The 27,062-nt window shown below is 59.9% G+C and overlaps 2 protein-coding genes across 4 annotated transcripts; one reads left to right on the forward strand and one right to left on the reverse strand.

The window, feature by feature from the left end:
* Positions 1 to 889: 889 nt before the first annotated feature.
* OBSL1 (obscurin like cytoskeletal adaptor 1) lies at positions 890 to 26,938 on the forward strand. Of its 3 annotated transcripts, XM_032401363.1 has the most exons (21): positions 890 to 1,954; positions 3,914 to 4,183; positions 4,268 to 4,519; positions 4,652 to 4,954; positions 5,121 to 5,417; positions 6,431 to 6,703; positions 7,879 to 8,151; positions 8,798 to 9,070; positions 11,982 to 12,254; positions 12,927 to 13,202; positions 13,279 to 13,566; positions 13,754 to 14,029; positions 14,620 to 14,889; positions 15,036 to 15,308; positions 16,300 to 16,566; positions 17,323 to 17,435; positions 17,898 to 18,054; positions 18,215 to 18,376; positions 18,705 to 18,809; positions 19,169 to 19,438; positions 26,871 to 26,938. In XM_032401363.1, exons 1-21 carry the CDS (start codon positions 943 to 945, stop codon positions 26,912 to 26,914), a joined length of 5,727 nt encoding a protein of 1,908 aa, XP_032257254.1. In that variant the 5' UTR covers positions 890 to 942; the 3' UTR covers positions 26,915 to 26,938. The 3 variants fall into 3 exon arrangements, with proteins under 3 accessions (XP_032257254.1, XP_032257264.1, XP_032257272.1); XM_032401373.1 differs by lacking the exons at positions 13,754 to 14,029; positions 26,871 to 26,938 and having other exon boundaries at positions 19,169 to 19,446; XM_032401381.1 differs by lacking the exons at positions 11,982 to 12,254; positions 12,927 to 13,202; positions 13,279 to 13,566; ... (8 more) ...; positions 19,169 to 19,438; positions 26,871 to 26,938 and adding an exon at positions 9,491 to 9,790.
* TMEM198 (transmembrane protein 198) lies at positions 20,428 to 26,432 on the reverse strand. Its single transcript, XM_032401395.1, has 5 exons — positions 26,341 to 26,432; positions 25,819 to 26,023; positions 22,974 to 23,549; positions 21,715 to 21,917; positions 20,428 to 21,328 (listed from the first exon to the last, which is right to left on the reverse strand). The coding sequence occupies exons 2-5, from the start codon at positions 25,982 to 25,984 to the stop codon at positions 21,191 to 21,193; spliced, it is 1,083 nt and encodes a 360-aa protein (XP_032257286.1). The 5' UTR covers positions 25,985 to 26,023; positions 26,341 to 26,432; the 3' UTR covers positions 20,428 to 21,190.
* Positions 26,939 to 27,062: the final 124 nt, after the last annotated feature.

Genomic DNA, 27,062 nt, shown 5'->3' on the forward strand with positions numbered 1-27,062 from the left:
CAGATGTCTGTGGCCCTGAGCCTTATCTCCCACTCCTGCCAAGCATGTGGGGGAGGGGGCTGGTGAGGGTTTTCACCCTGAGTGACCTGACCCACACATACCACCCCTTCCCCCTACACACACACAGACACTCTCTCTCTCTCTCTCTCTCTCTCTCTCTCTCACACACACACACACACACACACACAGAGCCACATCCCAGCACCCAGCACAGAGGTGACATCCGGTGGGACAGGAGCCTGGGAGCTGGGGTCTGCCAGCTCCTGAAAGTGTTATTCGTAGGGAGAACAGAATGCGCCAGCCCCTCAGACCTTCTGGGGCCCCTTTCAACCAAGCAGCTGCTGGGCCAGTCATGGGGGGGGAAGGGCTGAGGCTGGAGCTAGAACTGGGGCTAGGGTGGGAGGCAGGTGGTCCCGCCTGCTCTAAACTTAGCCTGGAGGAGCCAGTCTGGGCTCTTGTCCCTCCAGCTGTGTCATCAGAGAATATTTTTGGGATTGGCAGCTGCAGGCGCCTCTGCCACTCAGGCCCAAGCCTGGCCGGCAGTTGGGGACCTGGCGGCTGGAGGTGGGAGGGAGGAGGGGAAAGAGGCCCAGGCTGTGGGAGGGGGCTGGGAAGAGAGGCTCTCCGGAGCAGGAAGCCAGGCCGCGGGCAGAGGAGGCTGCGGGGCCCCTCGCTGCAAAGGCAAACAGGAAGGACTGCCCCCTGAGCTCCTCGGCTCGGGGCCCGGGAATCGCCGCCGCCGCAGAGCCGCAGCTCCGGGCCGAGGGTAAGGAGACGAACCGGGAGCGGGCGGCCGGGGGAACGGGGGAAGCTCCGCGGGTGCCCGCGCCCCGGCCCCAGCCGCGCCCCGCCTCGCGGGCTCCCGCCGCCGCCCCCGGGCCTCCGCGCGCCCGCCGCCCGCCCTTCCCCCCGCACCGCTGCGGGCCGGCGGCGACCGCCACGATGAAGGCGGGCTCCGGGGATCAGGGGAGCCCCCCGTGCTTCCTGCGCTTCCCGCGGCCCGTGCGGGTGGTAAGTGGCGCCGAGGCCGAGCTCAAGTGCGTGGTCCTGGGGGAGCCGCCGCCCACTGTCGTGTGGGAGAAGGGCGGCCAGCAGCTGGCGGCCTCGGAGCGCGTGAGCTTCCCCGCGGACGGCGCCGAGCACGGCCTGCTGCTGAGCGGCGCGCTGCCCACCGACGCGGGGGTCTACGTGTGCCGCGCCCGCAACGCGGCCGGGGAGGCCTACGCGGCGGCCGCCGTCACCGTGCTGGAGCCGCCGGCCCCCGAGCCCGAGCCCCAGCCCGCCGAGCGCCCGCTGCCGCCTCCCGGGGCCGGGGAGGGCGCCCCGGTGTTCCTGGCGGGGCCCCGGTCCCAGTGGGTGCTGCGGGGGGCGCAGGTGGTGCTGACGTGCCAGGTGGGGGGCCTCCCCGCGCCCGCGCTCTACTGGGAGAAGGACGGGATGGCCCTGGACGAAGTGTGGGACAGCGGCCACTTCACGCTCGAGCCTGGCCGCGCCGAGGGCGGCCAGGGCGTGAGCCTAGCGCTGCGCATCCTGGCGGCGCGGCTGCCCGACTCGGGCGTCTACGTGTGCCACGCCCGCAACGCGCACGGCCACGCGCAGGCCGGCGCGCTGCTGCAGGTGCACCAGCCCCCCGAAAACCCGCCCGAGGACCCCGACGAGGCCCCCAAGCCCGTGGTGGAGCCGCTCAAGTGCGCGCCCAAGACCTTCTGGGTGAACGAGGGCAAGCACGCCAAGTTCCGCTGCTACGTGATGGGCAAGCCCGAGCCCGAGATCGAATGGCACTGGGAGGGCCGCCCGCTGCTCTCCGACCGCCGCCGCCTCATGTACCGCGACCGCGACGGCGGCTTCGTGCTCAAGGTGCTCTACTGCCAGGCCAAGGACCGCGGGCTCTACGTGTGCGCAGCGCGCAACTCGGCGGGCCAGACGCTCAGTGCCGTGCAGCTGCACGTCAAAGGTACTGCGGCGCCCCCGGGGCTCCCCGGACCCTGGGGAGGGGCCTCCAGCGCTGCCCCGGAGACGGTGGGGGAGAGGGGAGGCGGACTAATCACATACCTTTTCCTGCCCGCCTCCCACCCCCCAGGGATTCGGATTTAGTAGGTCTCCAGGGTAGCCAGGAACTGCTTAGCAAACCCCCTAAGTGATTCTGAGGCCGAGGGTGGAAAATGACTCTTTGATAAACGGCTTTAAGGAGTGACTGATGGACCAACCAAGAGGGAGCGCTTCTAGTCCTGTGGATTTCAGCCTCTTTGTTTTACTCTCCCCTCCCTCAATGGAAATCCCATGTGGGGCCCCAACAAAGAAGACTGGTATAAGGAACATTTTATGGGTGTAAATTTCTAGGTCCAGATTTATACCATGTACTTATAAAGCCCATCAGTGAGAACCAGGGTGCTATTTTATTGAATATACACGTTTTAAGACGAGGCTGCATTCATAACTGGGTCTCATCTGTGAGCCCTGTGGGAAAGTCTGGGGCTGCAGGCGACACATTGAGAAACTCCTGATTCACACCAAAAGTAGGCTTGAGGGAGGAAACATGCCCTGTTTCGAAAATGCTCTCCAGGTTTGAAAGAAGAAGAAGGTGAACGAGAGGAAATTTCTATTTCAAAGTTGAGTCATCAACAGTATCTCATAAATGCTTACAGTGCTCATAAACAGAAAATTCAGAGGGGGGATAAAAAAAACCACCCCAAACTCCCACTGGAAGGTAAAGCTCTCCATAATCAGAGTTCATCACAACTCGAGGGATTATACCTTCATTAGTTATTACCCACCTTGTTCCCTCAGAGGAAGAAAAGTTGGCAAATCTCCGGAGCCCTGCCTGGTGCTCAGTCAGGCGTGTGGCCCCTGTGCTGAGGTCTGGTGTGCCCAAGCCCGCGGGGCCTCGCTAACTAACACCATCAGGAAACAGGAGCCCAGTGGGGAGGCAGAGCTTCCCGCAGCGGGACAAACATGCTACTCCAGCAGCCTGAGAACCCACCGCTCATTTCCGTCATCGTGCTTTCTTCTTAGAAAATGCAGTTTTGAAAATGACTAAAGTACTTTTTTATATATATATTTTAATCGAACTTTTTAAAATCATTTTACTTATGTATTTATTTTCACCAGGATAATTGTATTGTACCCTTTGATCCTCATCTCCTATCCCCCTTCCCCCCCTCCCCCTCCTCGTAACCAGCAGTTTGTTCTCTATAGTTAAGAGTCTGTTTCTTGGTTTGCGCCCCTCCTCTTTTTTTCCCCCTTTGCTCGTTTATTTTGTTTCTTAAATTCCACGTACGAGTGAGATCATATAGGATTTGTCTTTCTCTGACTGACTTATTTCACTCAGCATTCTATTCTCTAGCTCCATCCATGTGAAAACGACTAAAGTACTTTAAAAATGAAATTCGACTCAGACCCTTGCAGAATTTGTGTAGGGCCCTCACGGGCCCCAGGGAACAGCTTGAAAATCACTGGTGTAATCCAAGCCCTTCCATCCCTTTCCCCACTTTAAAGTCAGGAAACTTGAGCGGCTGACTCTAGATTTGGCTCCAGTCATGATCTCAAGGTCCTGGGATCGAGCCCCACATCCCGCATCAGGAGTCTGCTTCAGGATTCTCTCTCTCTCTCTCTCTAAAAATAAATAAATATTTTTTTAATAAGTATTTTTTAAAAATAATAAAGTCAGGAAACCGAGGCCCAGGATCACTAAAATGGCCTTGTTCAAGGTAATGTGGTTGATGAGTGTCAGGGTCAGATGAGAATTTAGGCCATCTGACTTCCCTTCTGATGGTTTTTCTGTGATTCCAGAATACCTACAGGCCCTGGGAGAAAAATGGCAGGAGCTACTGTGGGTTTAGGCAGTTGATGATGCAAGGAGTCCTTCCCCTGGCCGGGCCCCCTCCAGAGCCTTCTGTCTCTCCCCTCTGCACAGAGCCCCGCCTCCGCTTCACCAGGCCCCTGCAGGATGTGGAAGGCCGGGAGCACGGGATTGCCGTGCTGGAGTGTAAAGTGCCCAACTCTCGCATTCCCACGGCCTGGTTCCGCGAGGACCAGAGGCTCCTGCCGTGCCGCAAGTACGAGCAGATCGAGGAGGGCACTGTCCGGCGCCTCATCATCCACAGGCTGAAGGCAGATGATGACGGCGTCTACCTGTGCGAGATGCGGGGCCGGGTGCGCACCGTGGCCAACGTGACAGTCAAAGGTGGGCTGGCCAGTGGGAGGATGCCCGGGCTGAGGCACGCAGGTGCCCAGCCCCCAGGCTGAACGATTCCCGTGCGTATTTCAGGGCCCATCCTGAAGCGGCTGCCCCGGAAGCTGGACGTCCTAGAGGGAGAGAATGCGGTGCTGCTCGTGGAGACACAAGAAGCTGGGGTCGAGGGCCGCTGGAGCCGTGATGGGGAGGACCTGCCGGCCACCTGCCAGAGCAGCTCTGGCCACATGCACGCCCTGGTCCTTCCAGGGGTCACCCGAGAAGATGCTGGCGAGGTCACCTTTAGCCTGGGCAACTCCCGTACCACCACTCTGCTCAGAGTCAAATGTGAGGGCATGAGAGCCCATGGGCAGGAGGGCAACCAGATGCCAGAGCCTGGGCTGGCGAGGTGGACTCAAGGTGGGAGGGCTGCAGGGAGCCTGGAGCAGGGCTGGAATGCACACCCTGCCTTTGTCCCAGGTGTCAAGCACAGCCCCCCAGGACCCCCCGTGTTGGCAGAGATGTTCAAGGGCCATAAGAACACAGTCCTGCTGACCTGGAAGCCCCCTGAGCCAGCCCCTGAGACCCCCTTCATCTATCGGCTGGAGCGGCAGGAGGTGGGCTCCGAAGACTGGATCCAGTGCTTCAGCATCGAGAAAGCCGGAGCCGTGGAGGTCCCGGGAGACTGTGTGCCCTCCGAGGGCGACTACCGCTTCCGCGTCTGCACGGTCAGCGAACACGGCCGCAGCCCCCATGTTGTGTTCCACGGGTCCGCTCACCTCGGTGAGTCAGTGCTGTTGGCCCCGGCCTGTCGGCGGCCGTACCCCAATCAGGCCCTCCCCATCCTCTCTCCTCCCTCCCCCAGCCTTTGGTCTGTACCTTCCGCCTGCACACCCTTGCCCTCTGCCGCCCCTCTGGTTCTGATGGCCACACTCCGTCCCCATCGCAGTGCCCACAGCTCGCCTGGTGGCTGGTCTGGAGGATGTCCAGGTATACGACGGGGAAGATGCAGTCTTCTCCCTGGATCTTTCCACCATCATCCAGGGCACCTGGTTCCTTAATGGGGAAGAACTCAAGAGTCACGAGCCAGAGGGCCAGGTGGAGCCCGGGGCCCTGCGCTACCGGATCGAGCAGAAAGGTCTGCAGCACAGACTCCTCCTGCGAGCCGTCAAGCACCAGCACAGCGGGGCCCTGGTTGGCTTCAGCTGCCCCGGTGTGCAGGACTCAGCCGCCCTCACCATCCAAGGTCGGTGCTCGTGGGGACCAGGGTGGACAGATAGATAGGGTCAAGACACAGAAGTCCTTAGTGGGCCCAGACGGAGGGCTCAGTGGTCCAGAAGGCCCATTTCAACCTATGTGCAATGTAGAGGGGACTCCTTAGTATCTTCATCAGCTTCATAGCCACATTCTCTGGAGCGCTTTGTGGCTGACGGAATTCTGTCACATTTGTTATCTCCAAGACACAGACCCTGGTCCCTAGTCCCTGACTGCTTCCTGTAATCGATAACATTATCAAAGCAACTTCCTATGTGCTGAGCACAACCCTAATCGTCTCACATACGTTGTATTCATTAACATAGTTCTCTCAACAGCCCTGTAAGGTAGGCTCTTCTTTTACCCCATTCTACAGATGGGGCAGCTGAGTCACAGCGAGGTTAAGTGACTTGCCCAGAATCACCAAGCTAATGAGTGGTAGTGCTGGGTGATGCAGCGAGGCAGTCTGGCTCCAGACTCACCCTGTGCCACCTGTGGATAGTTCTTGGTGGGCATCTGAAAGTGCAGGGACATGTGGCACTTGCCATCTCACCACTGCCAGAGTTTGTAAGGCCCATCGAGGAATTCCTCGGTGCCCAAGCACAGGGCCCGGAGGTGGTCAGCTGCCGGCATCCTAGGGGAGGGCAGAATAAGAACCAGCAACCAGAGTAGCGTTTCCACAATGCAAACTGGGATCCCTGACATCAGGGTCGCCTGGAGGGCTGCTTGATAAGACAGATTCCCTGGCCCTTGCATGCGTGTGTGGGGCCTAAGAACCTGCATTTTCAGCAGATTCCCTAGGAATTCTGTACACTAAAGGCGTTGCACTTGAGAGTTGGTGTGTAAGCCGCAGATGATTTATTTTTAAATCCCCACAACTGCATTGACAGTGACAGCAGTTGTGTGGCCTGACGGAGGCACCCCCCCCCCGCAGCAGGGAGGGGTGCTGACCCCAGGCAGAGCGTGACGAGAGTGCTGCCTGTGCCCACACCTCTCCCCACACAGAGAGCCCCGTGCACATCCTGAGCCCCGAGGACAAGGTGTCCTTGACCTTCACGACCTCGGAGCGGGTGGTGCTGACCTGTGAGCTCTCCCGGGTGGACTTCCCAGCGTGCTGGTACAAGGATGGGCAGGAGGTAGAGGAGAGCGAGTCCCTGGTGGTGAAGATGGACGGGCGCAAACACCGCCTGATCCTGCCGGCCGCCGAGGTCCGGGACAGCGGCGAGTTTGAGTGCAGGACGGAGGGGGTCTCCGCCTTCTTCAGTGTCACCGTCCGAGGTCAGCAACTGTGGTGGTCTGGGCTCCTGCAGCTGAGGCTGACTCTAGGGGCCATGTGAGCCCCGTCCCTTGGTCTGCCTGCTTGGGGGGGGGGGTCCCTTCCGGGGAGATCCTAGCGGGCCAGGGGACATGTGTTCAAATTATTCTGTACTTGCTTCTAAGTCCTCCCTCCACCAACGCTCTCCAGCAAACTTGCCCTCCACATACCCTGCTCTGGGTAGTGGGTGGGGAAACAAAACTCAGTTAAGGGAAGGAGAGACGGGGGCTAACATTTATTGGGTACCTACCATGAGCCAAACGTTATACTAAATGCTTCGCATACATACCATTTCGTGTAAACTTCACAACTGGGTGAGAAGGAATAGATCTCCAGTTCCCAGAGGAAGAAACTGAGGTTTCAGAGAGGTTATGGGACTTACCCATTATCACACTGCCAGCAAACACCGTAGCTGGGTTCACGCCTGCCTCAGGTGGCCCGGGTCAAAGGGACGCTTTAAGTGCAGTGGTCCGGTGGTTCTCAAGCCAGTCCATGTTCTGGCTGCTTCAGAACCACCCTGGAAGCTTGTTATAAATACGTATGCCCAGGCCCCCCAGACCTCTAGCGCCAGGCTGTCCAGGGTAGAGCCTAGGGATCCACTCTGGGAGGGCAGCTTGGGAACCCCTGATTCAGCTCATCTTCCCGCTTTGAGTGGAAATCCTGTTTCAACCTCATTGCCAGGAGGTCGTCCAGCTGCTGCCTACATGCCCCCAGTGATGGGGAACTTACTACCTGTAGAGAGCAGCTGTCTCACGGTGGCACTGCTAAGTCGTTCCCACCCCCTGCCCATCCTGGGGCCAGTGCTCCAGGGGCTCCCTTGTAAAACCAGCAGCAGGCATGGCCCCGATGGGGCCCATGATGGTGACCTCCCCTCAGCCGAGACAAAGGCTGTCTGTGCCTCCCCCAACTATATCCCCACCGAGCCACCTCTGACCCTCTGGGGAATCAACTCAGGGAGCCCTCAGGTGCCACAGGATCTGCATTACCTCACCCGCCACGCACTCAGTACCCCACGTTCTTGCTCCAGACACCCTGCACAGCGTGGCCTCAACCCTCCCAGGGTCCCTCGGGGAGGAAGCGGTCTCCTGTGTGTGTGTTGGGGGGGTGTCTGTGTGACCCGGTCTCTGCTCCCCACCAGACCCCCCGGTGCATATCCTGGACCCCCAGGAGCACGTGTTCGTGCATGCCATAACCTCAGAGTGTGTCATGCTAACCTGTGAGGTGGACCGAGAGGATGCGCCCGTGCGCTGGTACAAGGACGGGCAGGAGGTGGAGGAGAGTGACTTCGTGGTCCTGGAGAAGGAAGGGCCCCACCACCGCCTGGTGCTGCCTGCCGCCCAGCCCCCAGACGGGGGCGAATTTCAGTGCGTTGCCGGAGATGAGCGCGCCTACTTCACGGTCACCATCACAGGTGGGGGGCCAGGCAGGCCCGTGGGACACCGCCCGGGCAGCTGTCACGCTCTCACCCCCCAGGCCACTGTCCCCAGGCCCTGCTCCCCTCTCCCTGGCTGATCCCAGGTCCCTCCTTGGTCTGCACCCTGAGGTTCAGTCACCCACAGAAAATGTGTTGTCATTAACACTGGCCAGGGTGTATGATTCCCAGGGAAGCTCTGCTCTCTCCGTTTTCCAGCGAAGGGGAGCGTTAGGAATGGCAGCTGTATGGCGGGGTGGGGTCCAGGGCAGGTGGGCCCCTGCACTAGAGGGCTCAGAAGCTCTCAAGAGCCTAAGGGAGGCCCTGGCTCTATCTGGGCACCCAACCCTCCTCTCCCTGGTCCCACCCTTCATACTGTCCCTGTCCCAACCCCGAGAATGTAGCACGTTTCTTTAGCAGAGGCTGCCACCGTCGTCCCCACTGTGCCCCCATGCCTCTGATGTGCTTTGGTGACCGTGGTCGTGTCTCCAGCTGGGCGTGGCTGTCCGAGCAGCTGTGAGACCTAACCTGAGGGAAGGCTCTCTCCTTCGACACATGGCCCACTCGCCAGGAGGAGGGAACAGGCACGGATGAGGGAGGGCAGCAGGGCCCGTGGGTCCCAGCCACGACTGTCCCCGTCCTCCAGACGTCTCCTCGTGGATCGTGTACCCCAGCGGCAAGGTATACGTGGCAGCCGTGCGCCTGGAGCGCGTGGTGCTGACCTGTGAGCTGTGCCGGCCCTGGGCCGAGGTGCGCTGGACCAAGGACGGCGAGGAGGTAGTGGAGAGTCCCGCGCTGCTCCTGCAGAAGGAGGACACGGTCCGCCGCCTGGTGTTGCCCGCTGTCCAGCTCGAGGACTCCGGCGAGTACTTGTGTGAGATCGACGACGAGTCGGCCTCGTTCACCGTCACTGTCACAGGTGTGGGCTCACCCCAGCTGCCCCGGGTCACCGGAAGACTGTCCTGAGCCCTTGGGGGAGCTGGCCACGGACTCCCTAGTTAGCTCGCCGGGGAGGAGGGAGGTAGGGCCGCGGGGCCTGTACCAAGGCTCCCTGCCCGAAAGACCTCGGGGTGGGGGGTGTGGGGGGGCCCTGTTCAGCCCCTGTTCGGGTGAGCCGTCTCCTCCCCGGCACTGGCGCCAGGAAGAGCTGTGCTCCATCGGCTCGTTGGCCGAGCACTTCCTGCGTGCCGGCCGCTGGGTCCGGGGCTGCGGACGCACGCGGGCTCCGTTCTCCCAGAGCCGCCGGTCTAGCTGGGGAGGCCGCTGGTAACCAGGGGTCGCAAACGGGCAGTCCGTAGGGCCCCATGCAGCCCACAGATGTGTTTTGTTTGGCCTGCAGAGTCTTACCAAAGTCAGGACAGTTCAAATAACAATCCGGAGTTATGCGTCCTCTTGAAAAAGCCGAAGACCCGGCGGCTCTGGTCCCGCTTCCCCCCATGGCGACGAACAGCTGGTGCTGAGTAGCAGCTACCCCCATATTGCGGGGCCCGCATTCCTCGGTGCTTACCTCCCTGCCGTGCCTCTTTGCCTCTCCCCAGACTGCTTCCGCCACTGACCTTACCTACCTGGCCCGTGTGGGCGTTGGAGTTTGCGACCCCTGTTTTAAACCAATAAACGCGCAAATAAATGTACAGTGGACACCTCGTGACAAGTGCTGTGAAGGACGAGAGCAGAGGGCTCAAGAGAGGAGAACAGGAGAGTCAGGGAGGGCTTCGGAGAAAGTCACCATGCCACCCGTGTGAGCCAGCCCTGGGTTGGGTCTGGACCCCCCAGCGGCAGGCAGGCAGACGTGCTCGCTTCTCTCCGGGAGTGCACAGCCTGGCAGGAAAGCCAGACACGTTAGAGGGTCTTAGAATATGGATTGTCCAGTGTTGTGATAGGGTGCGGCGGGAGCTCAAGGCCGTGTGGCAGCTGGCCTTGTGCACAGGCGGGAAGTGCTTTCAAACTGGATACTTGAGGCAGGGGCTGAGTTAGCTAAGCGGGGTCAGGTGTGGACTGAAGGGAGGGGGGGAGACTGTTCAAAATTGGAAAAGCACAGAACGACTATGGAAGTGATGGGGGTTCATTCAGTGCTGGAAACTTAGGGGCTGCAGCCCATGATGCCGATCCCAGTGTGGGGGCGGGGGGGGCTTGGTGGGGGAGGGGTGTTGCAGGGCCTAGGCAGCTCTGGCGGGCACAGAAGAACCCCGCTGGCTTCACTGGAGTGCCCGTCCTGCACCTGGCACCGTCTTGTTGCCCTGTCCCCTGCCCTGGCCCAGGAGTGATGCCTCAGTCCAGGCTGAGCTACTTAGCCCCCCCCACACACACACACACACTCCCTGCATTCCGGATAGTGCAGCCTGGCGCACACAAGCCACAAAGCCAAAGAGGCCTTTCTGCACACGTTCTGTCCTGTAGTGAGGCCCTTCAAGCTCCGGCCAGACATAATGACAGCTACACACATTTCAGCCCACACTTGGCCTCCCCACAAAACACCAGATTCTTCACAGGGAAGTTGACACAAGCACCACCTCGGCTTTGGGCCAGGGAGAATCAAGTCTGATGCCAAGCTGAGGTCCCACAGCTGTGCAGACCCCCAGCCCCATCACTGCACCCTGTCTTCACCCGACTGCCCCCATCACCTCCCCCCCCACCTCAGGCAGTCACTCCTCTGCAATTTGCCAGCCTTGCGGGGGCCCCAGAGAACCAGCCCGCATCCTCTAGACTCTTAGAACAAGCTGTTAGGGAGGTGGGTGGTGGAGGCAGAGGACTTGAGTGTGTGCTGGTGAGCACGTCGGCCCACGCGCGCCTCGGCAAACAGTGGGATCGGGAAGCTAGCAGTTCCTGAGCCTCGCCACTAGGGGGCTGAATGTTAAAGGAGCTCGAAAAGTGTCCTGGAACCTAGAAGATTCTGAGAGACGTGCAGGGTGCATGGGAGCACAGGCAGGCTCGGACTCAGTGCACCAGTCACTTCCAGTGTTGACATAACTCCTTTTCTGTGGGGGAGCGACCGGTTTGGAGCAGTTGGAAATGAACTCCCAGAATCAGTGTTTAGCATCCCTGGGGAATTCTCAGACAGGTGTTGGCAAGTCTTATGCACAGATGCAAAAATCATTACTGAGTTGCGCCCGCCTTGGCTTGCAATCTCTACCACTGCTCGCAGAGTCTGAGCCTCCCTTTCACAGATGGCTGTTCTCCCCACCCTTCCCCCCTACCCCCGCCCCAGAACAGTTGTAGCCAGCTGTGACCTTAAAGAGGTTGGGTAATCACTCTGTGCCTCAGGTTCTTCGTCTGGAAAACAGGGATAAAACCATACCTACCTCTTCGGATCGCTGTGAGGGTTCAATGTGTAAAGTGCTTAGGGCTGTTCTGGAATGTTAGGAAATAGTATTTGCTATTACAGATCTAAGATCTCTTACTCACAATTCTGATCTAAAAAAAAACAGTTAAAAGTCTCTTTGCAAGTTGGATATTCAAAGTCATTTAGTAAAATCTGAGCTTAACTGCTGTGGAACGATTTCTACTCTTTAATTATCCTGCTTAGAGTGAGTATATCTCTAGGTTACACTGCAGAAATGTTAGTGAAGTTGATGGGGTGGGAGGAGGTGCCCCAGAGGGGGCTGGGAGGAGCAGGTGTGTGATCTCTGATAAATGCACCATTTCTGGGATCTGAAGCATTCTGGATTCTCTCACACCTCCGGCCCCAGGGATTTTAGAGAGCAGGCCCTGGACCTCTTACTCCTTGTTATGATTATCCTTATCACTCTTATTATTGTGAACGACAGGAACTTCTTACTGCCAGGGAGGCCAACGGTGAGTTTGTGACAGCCTGTGATCACCCCACTCTGCAGAGCCCCCAGTGCGCATCATATACCCCCGGGATGAGGTGACCTTGATCGCCGTGAGCTTGGAGTGCGTGGTGCTGATGTGCGAGTTGTCCCGGGAGGACGCCCCTGTGCGCTGGTACAAAGACGGGCTGGAGGTGGAGGAGAGCGAGGCCCTGGTGCTGGCGAGTGACGGGCCGCACCGCCGCCTGGTGCTGCCTGCCGCCCAGCCCGAGCAGGGGGGCGAGTTCGTGTGTGACGCCGTAGATGACTCAGCCTTCTTCACTGTCACCATCACAGGTGGGCAGTCTCTGGGCACCCTGGGGAGCTAGAGAGGCAGGGGGCTAAGGGACAGACACCCAACCTTCTCACTTCCTGCATCTTAGGCCCCCCCCTCCAACCTGCCCCCTTAGGAGATTTCATTCAGTCATCAAATATTTATTGAGCAACTACTCTGCGCTTAGCGCTGTTCTGAATGCTGACAGAGTGGCAAGCCAATAAGAGCAAACCTCCAATTCTCCACTAGAATTCGATTTCGTGGAGCTCGACTTCTAGTGAGGATGGACAGACAACCAGTAGGTGATGATAAGTACATCAGAGGGAAAGCAGGGAAGAGGGGTATGGAGTGGGGGCGACTTAGGGAGGGGCGTGCGTTGGGGCCAGCTAGGTCTGCGTCTACCTCTTTCTGCCCCTGGGACCTTGGACAAATCACTTTCCTCTAAAGAGGCCTCAAGTCCTCACCCGTAAAGTGAAGCCAACATCGGTGCCCTCCTAGGGAGCGTCAGGAGTAACCGTGCCAAGAGCTTCAGTACGCTTAGTGTGGCACCTAGCACACAGTAGGTGCGCATGGATGGTAGCCACCCCGGTCCCAAGAGCTGCGCTGGGAAGAGAGAGGGCTGAGAAGCCAGGGGGTGAGTCAGGTAGAGGCCTGCCTGCTGAGCCTGAGCACCGCTCCCTCCGTCTGTCCGCCAGCCCCGCCAGAGAGGATTGTGCACCCGGCAGCCCGCTCCCTGGACCTGCAGTTCGGGGCCCCGGGGCGCGTGGAGCTGCGCTGCGAGGTGGCCCCTGCCGGGTCCCGGGTGCGCTGGTACAAGGATGGGCTGGAGGTGGAGGCATCGGACACGCTGCAGCTGGGAGCCGAGGGGCCTGCTCGCACCCTGACCCTGCCCCACGCCCAGCCCGAGGACGCCGGGGAGTATGTGTGTGAGACTTGTGACGAAGCTGTCACCTTCAATGTCAGCCTGGCTGGTGGGTGCTTCCTGCCAGCCTGGGTGCGGGCGGGGGGCTAGTAAGCCCGAGCCGACATGCTCCTCTTTCTGTCCAGAGCCCCCAGTCCAGTTCCTCGCCCCAGAGGCAGCCCCTGCCCCACTCTGTGTGGCCCCCGGGGAGCCAGTGGTGCTGAGCTGTGAACTGTCCCGGGCTAGCGCCCTGGTCTTCTGGAGGCACAACGGGAGCCCGGTGCAGGAGGGCGAGGGCCTGGAGCTCCATGCCGAGGGCCCCCGCCGCATCCTCTGCATCCAGGCTGCAGAGCTGGCCCACGCAGGCCTCTACACCTGCCAGTCCGCGACAGCCCCGGGGGCCCCCAGCCTCAGCTTCACCGTCCGAGTGGCTGGTAAGTATGGCCTGGGCAGAAGGCCTGAGAGAGCCGCACCCCCAAACCAGTATGAGTCTCCCCCCTCCGCTTCTCTAGCGTGCCTCATCCATCCCTCACCCACGTCTCTCGGCATCTTGCTTCCCACTGCCCCCCTCATAGCCCTCAGGCCTCTCCCTCCCAGTGACACCCTGCTCTGACCCCACAGAGCCTCCCGTGCAGGTGGTGGCCCCCGAGGCAGCCCAGACGAGGGTTCGCAGCACCCCAGGCAGGGACCTGGAGCTGGTGGTGCACCTTTCCAGGCCGGGGGGCCCTGTGCGCTGGTACAAGGACGGGGAGCGACTGGCGAGCCAGGGGCGGGTGCAGCTGGAGCAGGCCGGGGCGAGGCAGGTGCTGCGGGTGCGGGGGGCATGGAGTGGGGATGCTGGGGAGTACCTGTGCGACACGCCCCAGGACAGCCGCATCTTCCTCGTCAGCGTGGAAGGTAACAGTGCACCCCTCACACCCTGTGGGCCCTGGCACCCCAAAGACCACACCTCTGCACCGTCCCAGGACCCCCTCAGCCCCCGATCCCCTCCTTGCTACCTCTGGCTCCAACCAATGCGTGCACAGCTATTACTGAGACGAGGGTTCAGGCCTCCTTCTTTCAAGAACCATCTCTATAGAAGAAGGCCTAGCCCAGTGGTTAAAAGCAGGGGCTCTGGAGTCAGCCCACCCCGGGTCCGATCTGGGTTCTGCTTGCCAGGAGGGTGTGACCCTGGCAAGTTGCTCCACCTCTCTGAGCCCCGGCTCTGAAGTGGGGGGATGGTGCTTATCTTATAGGGCTGTGGTGACAGTTAAATAAGATAGGGTCCATGATAAATGATCTGTTAGGGAGTCAGAGGCAGACCAGGATTGAGAGGTGGCAGCTAGGAGGGGCAGGGAGCTGGCATCTTGTCCTTTGGGACACCCCCCTATGGTCCTCAGGAAAGATCTTCACAATAACTGGGAGATGTACCCCCAGGAGAGGATGAAAAAGAGGGAGAGGGAAAGACACAGCCCGCCTCACTACCCGACCCCCCCTCCCCCGCCCAGAACCACCACTGGCAAAGCTGGTCTCAGAGCTGACACCACTCACCGTCCACGAGGGGGATGATGCCACGTTCCGGTGTGAAGTCTCCCCACCAGACGCCGAGGTCACTTGGCTACGCAACGGGGCCGTTGTCATTCCGGGGCCCCAGCTAGAGCTAGGCCAGAGTGGTTCGAGCCGCACGCTGACTGTCCGAGGCTGCCAGCTTGACGACGCGGGGACCGTGACTGCGCGAGCAGGGGGCACGGCCACGAGCGCCCGGCTCCACGTTCGAGGTCTGGTCCTGATGGGGATGAAGTGGTCTTGGCTCCTGTCCCTGTCCGCCCAACCCTGGCCCTAGCAGACCTGTCCGTCTGCCCCGGGATCATCGGCCAGGGAGCAGGGTGTCAGGCTCCATGACCCCCTCCCCCTTCCTCCACAGAAACGGAGCTGCTCTTCCTGCGGCGCCTGCAGGACGTGCGGGCCGAGGAAGGGCAGGACGTGTGCCTGGAAGTGGAGACGGGCCGAGTGGGTGCAGCGGGGGCCGTGCGCTGGATGCGAGGTGGGGAGCCTTTACCCCGGGACTCTCGCATGTCCATGGCCCAGGATGGCCACGTCTACCGCCTCTTCATCCACGGCGTCGTGCTGGCCGACCAGGGCACCTACGGCTGTGAGAGCCACCACGATCGCACCCTGGCCAGGCTCAGCGTGAGGCGTGAGTGTCCTGTCCTCTCCTAATGCATCGCCCGCCCCCTGGCGCAGCCTTTCCTGGCTGGCCCAGGGCCCCTCAGACCCCCACCAAAGTGCCCCTCACCACTGAGGCAAGTCAGCCCTGCCTGGCCTACAGAAGTGTGACCTGAAGCAGCCTGCCCAAAGCAAAACTTGCCTTTTCTAGTGTTTTCTATGTACCCTAGAAGTCCGTGTGGATTTTGCATTCCATTTCACATGTCCAAGTTGGCTTTGCTGTAAACATAAATATTATACTCCGGAAAGACCTGCTGTGTTTATCCCTTGCTCACATGCCCCAGGATACACGGGCCCATTTGGCAAAGAGCAACCCCACCCCACAAGCCGGAGCTTTCTATCATCTGTGAGACCTCATGCAAATTACTTAACCTTTCTGAGCCAAGTCTTCTTAAGAATGGGGCTGATCCCTACTTCAAGGGTCTTTGGGAATGGAGATAACATGAAAAATGCCCACCAGAGCTTGGTGAATGATTGCTGTTGCTGATATATATTCTCTTCTAATTTATTTCATTCATTTAATCACAATAAACCCACGTCTCAGTGCTATTCACCTTGTACAATTGGGAAAACTAAGGCCCAGAGAGGTCAAGCAGTTTGCGAAAGGTCACACAGCACACAAACTATGTGGCAGAGCTGGGGTCCAATCCCAGCGTATCTGATTTCAATTTCTGTGCTCCTTCCGGTGTCACAGCATCCCTCCTCACCCAGACTCCTCAACCCTCTAACCACAGCCCATCCCCTTCATGTGTGCCCTCCCCTAACAGCAATAAGCCCCTCCCCCCGAGTTGGCCTGCTGCGCTCCTTTCTCCCTGTACCCTGGTTCTGGGCTTCTTTCCATAGGAGCTCAGGTTGGGTGTTAGGGGTGGTACAGGCAGGGCCGAGGGGGTGTGTGAGCCCTCAAAACCCTTGCCCAGAGCTGGAGCCCTCATTCTCCCTCTCCCCCCGTCTTCCCCAATCAGCGAAGCAGCTAAGGGTGCTACGGCCTCTGGAGGATGTGACCATCATTGAGGGGGGCAGTGCCACGTTCCAGCTGGAGCTGTCCCAGGAGGGTGTGACTGGGGAGTGGGCCCGGGGTGGAGTGCGGCTGCAGCCGGGGCCCAAGTGCCACCTGCATGCCGAGAGCCGCACTCAGCGCCTGGTACTCAGCGGCCTGGGCCTGGCCGACTCGGGCTGCATCTCCTTCACTGTGGATTCCCTGCGCTGTGCAGCCAGACTCACTGTGAGAGGTGCGGATTCTGGGCCCGCTGCCTACCTACTGACTGCCCTGAGTGTGACTCTGCTGATCCCCCTTACTGCTTGAGTGTGGCTCCTCTGACCCATCTGATCAGCCAGCATGACCCCACTGGTCCTGCAGTCCCTGCGAACCACTGGCCGTGCGGCCACGAGTGGGCCTCTGCCAGTGTGGTCCCTTTTGTCTGCCTGCCTGACTGTGGCCCCACCGACCGCTCTGAGCGTGACCCCACTGACCACACCAGCCTGCCGTGACCCCCACTGCCTGCCTCAGTGGGCCCCTCTGGCCCCTCCAGTCCCAGTGATCCACTAACTGCCTAAGGGTGACCCCACTAGCAGCTCTGCTTGAGTGTCCCCCGTTTGTCCAGCCCACCGTGTTCCCTGCTGACCACACCACCCATTGGCCTCTGAACCCATCATGTCTCCCACTGGCCAGTGTCACCTGTCCATTCCAGCCAAGTGTGGTCCCCACTGACCATGCTTGCCTCTGGGTGACTCCACTGGCATCTCTGCTTTGGTCGCCCCCCCCAGGCCCTGTAGCCCCAGCATGTCCCCCACTGACACCCCCAGCTGGCCACTCCTGTCCCATTGACTCCTGTGGCCCTGTCGTGTCCTCCACTGACCAGCATCCCACTTGGACCACTTGTCCCAGCACATCCCCCCCTCACTAGTGGCCTCTCCTCATCATCTTTCCTAAATGTGTCCACCACTGACCCCTGTACTCAAGTGTGTCTTCCTTCTCCCACTGGCAGAGGCCCCAGTGACCATTGTGCGGGGGCCACAGGACCTAGAGGTGACCGAGGGAGACACAGCTACATTGGAGTGCGAGCTTTCCCAGGCTTTGGCTGATGTCACCTGGGAGAAGGTCAGAGCCCAGCCTACCTTGGCGGCATGAGGACAGTAATAATAATGCCCCAAAAGGAAACAACTAATATTCACTGAAGGGATGTGCCTGGCACTGTGCTCAGATTTACATTTACTTAACACTTAACCCTCTAATCCTTACAAGAGCCCTATGAGGTAGGTTTTGCTATCTCAGTGTTATCGCTAAGGAGCCTGAGGCTCAGTGGGGTGAAGTATTGCCCAGGGGCAGACAAAAGGGGTAGAGCCCTAACGTCTCCAAGGGGGACACCTTCCCAACGAGGCTCCTGGCTCCTGGCGAGGCCCAGAAGGCTGGGGACAGCCAGATCCCGGCTTGAGAGCCAGGAAAGCATAAACGCGCCTCGAAACCGCTTGACATCAACAGAGGGCGCCGCCTCCTCCCAGGGCCGCGGCTGCCTGTGTCCAGCCGAGTTGCACCCTGACCCTCTGTAACTCTCGCCCCTAGGACGGGCGCCCGCTCACCCCCAGCCCTCGGCTCAGGCTCCAGGCCCTCGGCACGCGTCGCCTTCTCCAGCTGCGGCGCTGCGGCCCCTTGGACGCCGGGACCTACAGCTGTGCGGTGGGGACGGCTCGCGCCGGGCCTGTCCGCCTGGTCGTGCGCGGTGGGTTCGGGGGCGCTGCCGGGGCTGGGCACTGCTGTGGGCGCGGGGGCTGCGGACCCGACTGGCCCGGGACGGACTCCGGTGCCTCCAGAGAGAGGGGCGGGGCGGGGCGTGGTCGGATTCCGCCCCGCCCCACCTCACGCCTCCCGCTCCGCCCCAGAGCGCAACGTGTCTGTACTCTCCGAGCTCCGGTCGGTTCGCTCCCGCGAAGGTGACGGCGCCACGTTCGAGTGCACCGTGTCGGAGGTCGAGACCACGGGGAGCTGGGAGCTCGGAGGCCGTCCGCTGAGACCTGGAGGCCACGTCCGCATCCGACAGGAAGGTCTGGCCGACTTTCCTCCCACTCTGGTCCCTTGCTTCCCCGCGCCTGGCTCAGACAGACCCCGCCCTACTAGGATAAGCCCCGCCTCCACCTCGATGGGCCCCGCCCCATAGCCCAAAGAGCAGTCTCCCGGTCTTTGCCGGGTCCCCATCTCTGAGCCCTCGGTCCTAGACCGCTCCTCTTTCCCTTCGGCATCCCAATTCCGCCCAGCCCAGCGCACATTTGCCGCGTCCAAACCGACCCGGGGACCTACTCCAGCCCACCCTCCTCCCTGAACCTTCCCCAGTGGCGGCTCCTGCCTCGCTTAGCGCCTTCCTCACCTCCCCAGGGAAGAAACATATTCTGGTGCTGAGCGAGCTGCGCCCGGAGGACGCCGGTGAGGTCCGCTTCCAGGCGGGACCTGCCCAGTCCGTGGCTCAGCTGGAGGTAGAGGGTAAGCAACTGGGGAGGGACAGACAAAAGGGGTAGAGCCCTAACGTCTCTAGGGAGTGGGCATCATCTCCCCCGGGGACTGGCAGGCATCATCTCCCCCGGGGACTGGCAGGCTGGCGGCTGGTCCTGGAAACGCTGCCTCCCCACCTCCCTTCCTCGAGGGACTCTTCTTCTGGGGAGGGTCACAGAAGGCAGTGCGTTTCCTGGGCAGGAGACTTTGGGGTAGGGGTACAGAGGAACGGGCTGGTACCACAGAGATCTGAGACCAGGAGTGGAGGCTGCAGGGGGAGGGAAGATGCGTCTCTCCTCCTGGGGGCCCTGCGTGTCCCTGTTAACTTAAGCCCTCGTCCTCACCCCCAGCACTGCCTCTCCAGATGTGCCGCCGCCCCCCTCGAGAAAAGACGGTTCTCGTCGGCCGCAGGGCGGTGCTGGAGGTGACTGTGTCCCGCTCGGGGGGCCACGTGTGCTGGTTGCGGGAGGGGGTCGAGCTGTGCCCGGGAGACAAGTATGAGCTGCGCAGCCACGGCCCCACCCACAGCCTGGTCATCCATGACGTGCGACCTGAGGACCAGGGCACTTACAGCTGCCAGGCCGGCCAGGACAGCGCCCACACACGGTTGCTGGTAGAGGGTGAGTGAAGCTGACTGGGCAGAGGTCAGAGGGACAGGCTGGCTGACCAGGAAGGAGGGGTTGCCTGGGAGCTGGGGGGCTGAGACACACCTACCAGAGGTTTTCCAGGACTTGGGATGGCCAGTTGGTTCTGGGGTGCATTGGAGGGGGGGAGTGGGGGAGGGGCTGAGGAGAGGAGGGAGCCCTGTGTTCTCCACAGGAACCATTTGCTTCAGGTCAGCTCTTCCCACCTTTCTATGCCCTTTCCTGTTCAGGCTTCTCACTCCCTCCTGCCTCTGCACCACATCTGTCTCTCTTGAATGCCCCATTTGTACCCTAATTCCTCTCCTTCCCACCTACTGGTCCCTTGGTCTATGCCCCCACCTGCCTCTGATCCCGCTTCTGCTCTCTGCCCAGCTGGCTTCTGCCCATCCCAGCGAGCTCCACATTGGTCTGAGCAGAGGGCTCCTGAGCTAGTCCCATTTCCTTCCTCTTCCACATACAGATGCCCCACCCTCCTGCATTTCATGCCTTGCCCCACCCCTAACTGGGGGCTGACCCGTTTTCCTGCCCCCGCAGACATCCCAGACAGAGGCCCGGAAAGGGTGGGGCAGAAAGTGAGGACCCAGCTCTTCCTGTGGGGGTGCCCGGGCTCTGCCAGGGGAGAGGACGGTGGTACCCACTCTCTCCCCAGCCCCACGCCGAGTCATTCCTCTGCAGGTAGCTAGGAGGACCGAACCAGGCCAGGCAGGTGCCCTCGGACAGCTTGGAAGGCGTGTGCCCGTACCCTGGGCAGGGGTGGGCGGGGGGGCGGGGGCGCAGGGGAACCAGAGGTGTTGGGAGACAATAAAGTGGTACAGTCCTTTTCCCTGGCTCTCTGTGTGATGTAGGAGGGCGGAAGTTGCCTGGGGCCCCTGTGCAGTAAGTGACACAGGACACCAAAGGCTGCAGCACTTCCAGTATGGCTCCTGAAAGTGCCAGCCACTGAAGACCACCACCACACCTGGCAGAAGCCACACAGTTTGGCACATTTATAAAATATGTAAAACAGGGTGGGGTGAGGGGAGACAGAAGCATGAGGTGTCCAGGGTGGCATGACAGACACCAGACATGCACCGTGCATTGAAGCCCCCTCCCCCAGCCCCTCTCCCTACCCCAGCCCAGAGCAGCACCCCCCACCCCCCTCCCCTGCCACTGCCCTCAGGCTGGTGGCTTTGCAGAGGACAGGGGACCAGGGTGAGGGGTGCTGCCGTTTGCCCCATGGACAAGGACAAGAAGCCTTAGATGAGTCTGGTTGAGAGGTGGAGCCATGGGGAAGGAAGGCAGACCTCCTCCACTTCGACATGCAGGAGAGTGGCCTGTGGGACCCCAGCGGTGGGAGAGGAGGGGCAGGGCCAACCTTAGACAAGCCCTACCAATCAGAAATCTAAGGCAAGGGTCCCAGTGTCCCCTCCAAGCCCACCCTTCCATACACACACACACACACACACACACACAGGCGACACACTCACAACCCTGAGCACACCCCAGTGGGGCTCACACCCCGCATCCCTCAGGAGCCCCTCTGGAGCTTGGGAGGAGGCTTTCCCCTTAGGCCAGGGCTAGCCTGAGACAGGTTCTCCCTCCCAGTAGCCAGGCCAGCCCTCTTCAGCGTGGGGAGAGGGACAGCCAAAGGCCACAAGGCCAGGTGGGCTGGGTGGTGGTCCAGCAGGCCTCCCCAAGCTGGCAGAGCTGGTGACCGAAGAGTCTAGGTGGGCAGGAGCAGCAGGACTGCTATACCCGCACGGGGGGCCCTGAGCAGGCTGTCAGCGGCCCCCGAGACCCATACTCATAGTCCGCATCTGTGGGCGAGGCCATGAAGGAGCTCAGTGAGCTCCCTGTCTGCCGATCCCGGAAGCTCTGGATGTAGCTCTGTGGGAGAGTAAAAGACAGGTGTGAGAGAGGTACTGCAGACCCTGCCCAGAAGGCCACCTCAGGCAGACATCCTGTCCCTGCAGTCCACAGCCTGAGACTCAGCCCAGACTGCCTTAGGCCCGGGACCTCACCACACCTGGAGTCCACAGCCCTGAGACCCTATCCCCTACCATACCTCATTAATATTCATACTCAGGACACCTTTCCCCCAATCCTAGACCTGGACCCCTCAGGCTCATTGGGCAGGGGTCACAATAGGTAGACAAATGCTAGGCCTTCTAGATAGTGTGATCAGCCCCTTGGGAAGGCCCAGTCCTGCTGGGACAGAATCTGCCGCATTCCCTTCTTCCCCGTTCGGGGCTAGAGAGGCTCAGGGTGCTCACCGGGGAGAGGACGTCTCCATTGAAACGTTTGATGGGCACAGGCCTGCGCCGATAAGCCGGGTCAGGGGGCCCAGGTCTTGGAGGAGCCCGGGGGCCTCTGGGGGGTGCCCGAGGGGGTCTCTTCTTCCTCCGCTTCTCCTTGCGCTCCTCCTGCTGCCGAATCCGCATCAGCTGCACGCGTCGCCGCTGCCGGCTGATGACCACTGTGAGGGGGTGGGCAGAGAAGGGTCTCACAGGCCCTCATGCCTTGTCTCCCCCAAGCCTCCCTGATCCTCCCTACCCGAAGGCTCCAGGCTTCCAGATTCCCTTCATCTGTGACCTCCCACTCCCCCTTCCTTTCCTGGTCTCCCACCTCCCAGATGGGACTTCTTGCAGTTGTTTTTTTCTTCCGACGGTCACATGGAAGATTCCTAGACTTCTAAGTACTCCCTCTCCAGCTGTTAATCCCTTTTCCCATCCTGAGCCCCAGGTGACTCACCTAAACCAGACGTCATCCTCTCTCAACCAGATAACTACTGTCTCCTTCTCACTGGTCTGCCTTTCTACACTTGCCCTCCCCGATGTTTTCTACCAGCAGCGAGTGAGCATCCCAAACCCTAAATGAGATTATATGCCCCCTGCTTTAAACCTGCAGGAGCATCACATTGCCTTTCTGGTAAAATCCAGAGTCCTCATCATGGCCCACAGGGCCCGCACAAATGGTATGCCTCCACCCACCACACTCCAGCCCACTTGCTCAGCAAGCCAAGCTCTTTCTTTCTGGGGGCCTGCCCTTGCCGTTCCCTCTTCTCTAGCTCTTTGCATGTGGCCTCTTATCTTTCAGCACTCTACTTAAATGTCACCTCTTCCAAGTGGCCTTCCCTGACCACCCTATCTATAATAGCCTCTGTAAGTCACTTGTTCACGTTGCCCTGCATATCTCTTTCATATGACTCCAGAGCTGGAATAATCTAGTGTTTGCATTCTGTTGTCTGTCTCCCTCCACCTGAATGTAATCCCATGAGGGCAGGGACCTTTGCTCTTGGAGCCCCTGTGCCTGAAATGGGCTTGCCACAGACCCCACACAGCCCTATACCTTATTGCAGAATGAAGGGTGGGGCTGAGGTCCTGCCTGGCCAGACCCTGAGCAGGTCAGCTCTCCAACCCTATTTGGCCGCTGGTGTGCACAGCTTCTTCCCCCACACCCCATTCTGTCCTTCCCCCCACCCATCCCCAGCTGCTCATTTCTCTCTCGCCCACCCTGGCCTGTGCCCTCTCACCTTCCGTGTGGGAGTCCCCCTCGGCCGTCACCCGCCACTGCACCAGAACGCCCATCAGGCTGAGCAGGGGCCAAAGTGCCAGCAGGGCCCAGCTCCGCCAGCAGAGGGGAGGTACTGGGGCGGCGCGCAGGCGCTCCACCGCATAGCGCCCCAGCAGCAGCAGCTCGGCAAAGTAGTCGGCGGCCGTGGCAATGAGCGCAGCACCGGTCACGGCGGTGGCCAGGGTGGTGAGTGGTCGGGGCCAGCGCAGCGTGAGCAGGGCACAGAGTAGGCCGCCCCCCAGCAGCAGCCCTAGCGGGCCCCACACGGAGCCCGGCTGGTAGTAGGGCGCGGAGCCCAGCAGGGCGGCAGCAGCGAGCAGCAGACCGAGCAGCAGCCCAACCAGGAAGAGGCCCACGCTGCGCACCAGCATGGCCACCAGCCCGCAGAGCAGCCCAATGCCCAGTGCGATGCCCGCACTTGCCCCGGCACTCAGCTGCGTCTCCAGCACCCGCTCTCGGTAGCACAGCAGGAAGATGACCACCGAGCCAAACAGCAACCCAGTGAGGAAGAGCACTGCCTTGAAGCAGCGGTAACCTGGAGGGGAACAAGGGCTAGTGAGGGGCCAAAATGAGGTCACCGGGCTCCAGGCAGGAGATTGGAGGTTTCATGGATATGGAATCACAGGGGAACCAGGAGCAGGACACTAAGACAGAGACTTGGGGGGTCACTGGGGTCCTGAGGGTATCAGTGATGGGACCACTGAGGTCAAGGCAGGTCAGAGAGATAGGTCACTGGGAGTCACTGGGAAAACAGAGAGATAGAGTGATTGAGATGAGCATTGGATCTTTGAGGGTCAGAGGAGTCAGATAAATCATTGGAGTCAAGAGTCAATCAGTGATAGGGTCATTAGGATCTTTGGAATCATAGGGGTCAGAGAGATTGGTCACTGGAGTCACAAGGGATCAGCAATTAGAATCATCGTGGCCTGGGAGGGACTGTTCAGAGACATGAGGGATTCAGAAGTCAGAAAGAACTTGAGAGATGAGGGTCACACAGGTTCAGAAAGATGAGGTCTTTGAGGGGTCACAGGGCTTCAGAGATACGACATTATTAGAAAACGACAGAGAATGGAGAAGCAGGGTTATTGGGGAAGGATTCCAGAAGATGAGGTCATTGCAAGTAGGGGAATTGACAGACATGGAATCATTGAGAGTATTAAAGGGTTTCTGAGAGGGGGTAATATTGAGGCCAGAGAAATGGGAGATCATGGTGGGAGAGGGGCACACAATGGCATCATAGGGATCAAAGTGTTAGGAGTAATAGAGGGAGACAGAGGGATGGGAGGTAATGAGATAACAAGGTGGTTGGGGATCACTAGGGTCATAGGTGTCAAAGAGGATTATAAGGGGAAACAGTGCTCATGGAGTTTCGGCAAAATGGAAGTTATACCCATTAAGAGTACCTGGAATGGTGAGGAACTTGTAGATATGAACAGTTGGGTAGATGGAAATCAGAGATGGAGGTCAAGGGGTCAGGGAGCTCCAAAGAGAAAGTTTACAAAGAGGAGATGGAGTTTTAGGACTGAGGGGAGGCATCAGAGTCCAGGAGGTTCTGGGGTTAGAAAGAGGAGTAGGGCGTACACAAGTGCTCAGAGTCCAAGAGCCTGGGAATGAGGGCATCCAAAGAGGGTAGGGTGGCAGGAAAGCCCAGAAGAGGGAATGTCAGGTTGCACTGAGCAACTGCAGAGGGAATGGGCATGGGTAGTGGAGGGCATGAGGTGACAGACTCCTTGGAGACCCAGAATGTGTCCTGAACCCTTAGAAGGGCACTTCCTCTTGCTCATTCTGCAGTTGTGCAGCCTCGAGTTTGTGGGTGGAAGGGGAGGGACCATCTGGCTCCCATCCGTGCCTACTACACAACCATTCTAGGGGGAGGTATAGAGGCTGCAGAGCACTAGTCTCATGACACCTCTGCCCAGCCTGGAATCCAGACCTCCGTGCCTCCTTTGTGCTTCTTCCAGTTGCCTATAATGCTCCCCCTGGAGGCCCCCAGCCCATCGAGCTTGCTCCCCTCTCTGAAATCCTGTAGCTCTTGCTATAGTCATTGAGCACTTACTCCACTAGCCCATCTGGCACCTTTGTGCAAATTAGAAAAAGTCGTGTCTTCCTCTAGGCAAAGCAGCCCATGCCAAGGCCTAGAGTTTGGCAAGTGGAGCATGGGCTGGATTTCAGCCCCCAGTTACCTATTCAACTGAACTCCCTTGTACAGTGCCCATCCTATACAACTGTTCACAGCAGCCCTGATTACTAGAGCCTGCCTTGTAGGCTATCTCCATGTATGTGACTACCACCTAGCCCACCCTAACATGTATTACAGGGGTGAATGTTCCAGAAGTCTCTCCCCTACTGGACAATATGCCCTGTGGTAAAGGACTATGTTCAATCACCCTGCTAAATATTTTCAGTGCCTACCTAGCACAGTGACCCAAACACATCTTCACCACAATAGCTATTATTTACTGAGTGTCTACTATTTTCACAACAACCCTATGTGAGACAAATATCATTGTCCCCACTGTTCAGATGAGAAAACTGAGGCTCAGACAGCTTAATGTGCTAAGGTATCACAATTAGTAAGGTACAGAGCCAGTTTCAAATTCAAGCATGCCTAATTAAAAAACCTGTGTTTTCTAGGATCTAGAGTCTAGATGATCCATGAACATGTGTGGGATGAAAGAAAGAGATAGCTATTCATGGTGGTGGTGGTGGTGGTGGTGATGTTCTAGAGAAGATTTGGGGTGCCTAGAGAAATAATTAGGGGAAACAGTGGGGTGCCCAGATGAGGGATGAGATAGGGGTCTCACCGAAGAAGCAGTAGATGACTCCAAACAGACAGCACATGATGCAGACGAGGGCCGGCAGTGCCTGGTACCTGCGCTCCAGGGGCTGCTCACAGGGTGCACCCCAGAAGGCATCATCTGGCTCGGGGGGCAGCAGTTGGAACCGCAGTGTCGCCACAGTGCCTGGCATAGTGCTGGGAATGGAAGGGAGTCACCCTCCCAGGTCAGCCTGACGGAGAGGAAGTTGGGGTCAAGGAGGAGTCCTGGGTCTCCACCAGGATGGGGGCAAGAATGGGAATGGGAGAGCCAGGCAAGGACACCAGCGGACAAAGGAGTGGTGCCCAGATCATGCAGCTCTGGAAGCATTTCTGAAGTGGAGCAAAAGACAAAGGGAAACAAAGTGCCTGGCTAAAGGAGGGGCTGGGATGAAGAAGTTAAAAGGGACACTGGATTGAGGGAAGAGGAGGGCAGTGTGCCGCCGGTAAGAAGGAGGCAGCCAGGAGACTCCTCTGTGGGCGGCCAAATCTGGGATTGTCCAATATCTACCTGGGCTGGAGGCGACCTGAGCTTCTGAGCGAAAGAGGCCGTGCAGGGGCCCGAGGTTCCGGGGTTGTGGAGCGCCAGAGGCCCCAGCTGACTGGGGTCCGGGAAAAGTCCGCCGTGCGGGGAAGGGGGCTGCTGGGCCGGAGAGACTGGTCTCTGTGCGGCGGCGTCGCTGCTCCGCCTCCAATACCGGCTGGCACTCCAGTCCCGCGGAGTCTGGGGACTCAGGCTGGGCCTGGGAAAGGGAAAGGAGCCGGAGCAGGGGCTCGGGCTGCCCCAGAGCCGCGGCCCCATGCCCTGAGCCCGCCCGCGGCCTTTGGTGCTGATGGACAGCTCCGGCCTCTGCTCCTGACGTCACTCAGGGCGCACCATCCAGGCAGGGGCGGGCTGCTTCTGACGTCACCCGGGACGCACCAACCACGCCGGGGAGGCAGGGGACTCCGCCCCCGGCATTTCCCTCACCCGCACTGAGGAGGGGGCACTTCCGGGGGTCCTTCCCCTTTAACCTCCCCCTTCTGCTCCGTCTCCGGTAGCTGGAGCCCGAGACCCCACCCCGGGGGCGGGGACCTCGCAGTGACACGTCGGACAGCGGCGGCCGCGGCCCAGGCTCCCGCGCGGAGCGCTAGAACCCTGCGCCCTACGGAGGAGGATCGCAGCGCGGCGCAGGGGAGTTCGACGAGGGCCGCGTCAGTGGGGAGGGAGCGGGACCGCCCGCTTGGCCCGGG

Source organism: Phoca vitulina, unplaced genomic scaffold (genome assembly GCF_004348235.1).
Source record: "Phoca vitulina isolate PV1807 unplaced genomic scaffold, GSC_HSeal_1.0 scaffold1, whole genome shotgun sequence".
Taxonomy (NCBI): domain Eukaryota; kingdom Metazoa; phylum Chordata; class Mammalia; order Carnivora; family Phocidae; genus Phoca; species Phoca vitulina.

Coding starts and splice junctions, on each gene's coding strand:
- OBSL1 (XM_032401363.1), top strand. CDS start 943: ATGAAGGCGGGCTCCGGGGATCAGGGGAGCCCCCCGTGCTTCCTGCGC. Junction 9,071..11,981: donor GTTCACCGTCACTGTCACAG/GTGTGGGCTCAC, acceptor CCCACTCTGCAG/AGCCCCCAGTGCGCATCATA. Junction 13,203..13,278: donor CTTCAATGTCAGCCTGGCTG/GTGGGTGCTTCC, acceptor CTTTCTGTCCAG/AGCCCCCAGTCCAGTTCCTC.
- TMEM198 (XM_032401395.1), bottom strand. CDS start 25,984: ATGCCAGGCACTGTGGCGACACTGCGGTTCCAACTGCTGCCCCCCGAG. Junction 23,550..25,818: donor AGTCATCTACTGCTTCTTCG/GTGAGACCCCTA, acceptor GTTCCCCTCCAG/GTTACCGCTGCTTCAAGGCA. Junction 21,918..22,973: donor GGGGGACTCCCACACGGAAG/GTGAGAGGGCAC, acceptor ACCCCCTCACAG/TGGTCATCAGCCGGCAGCGG.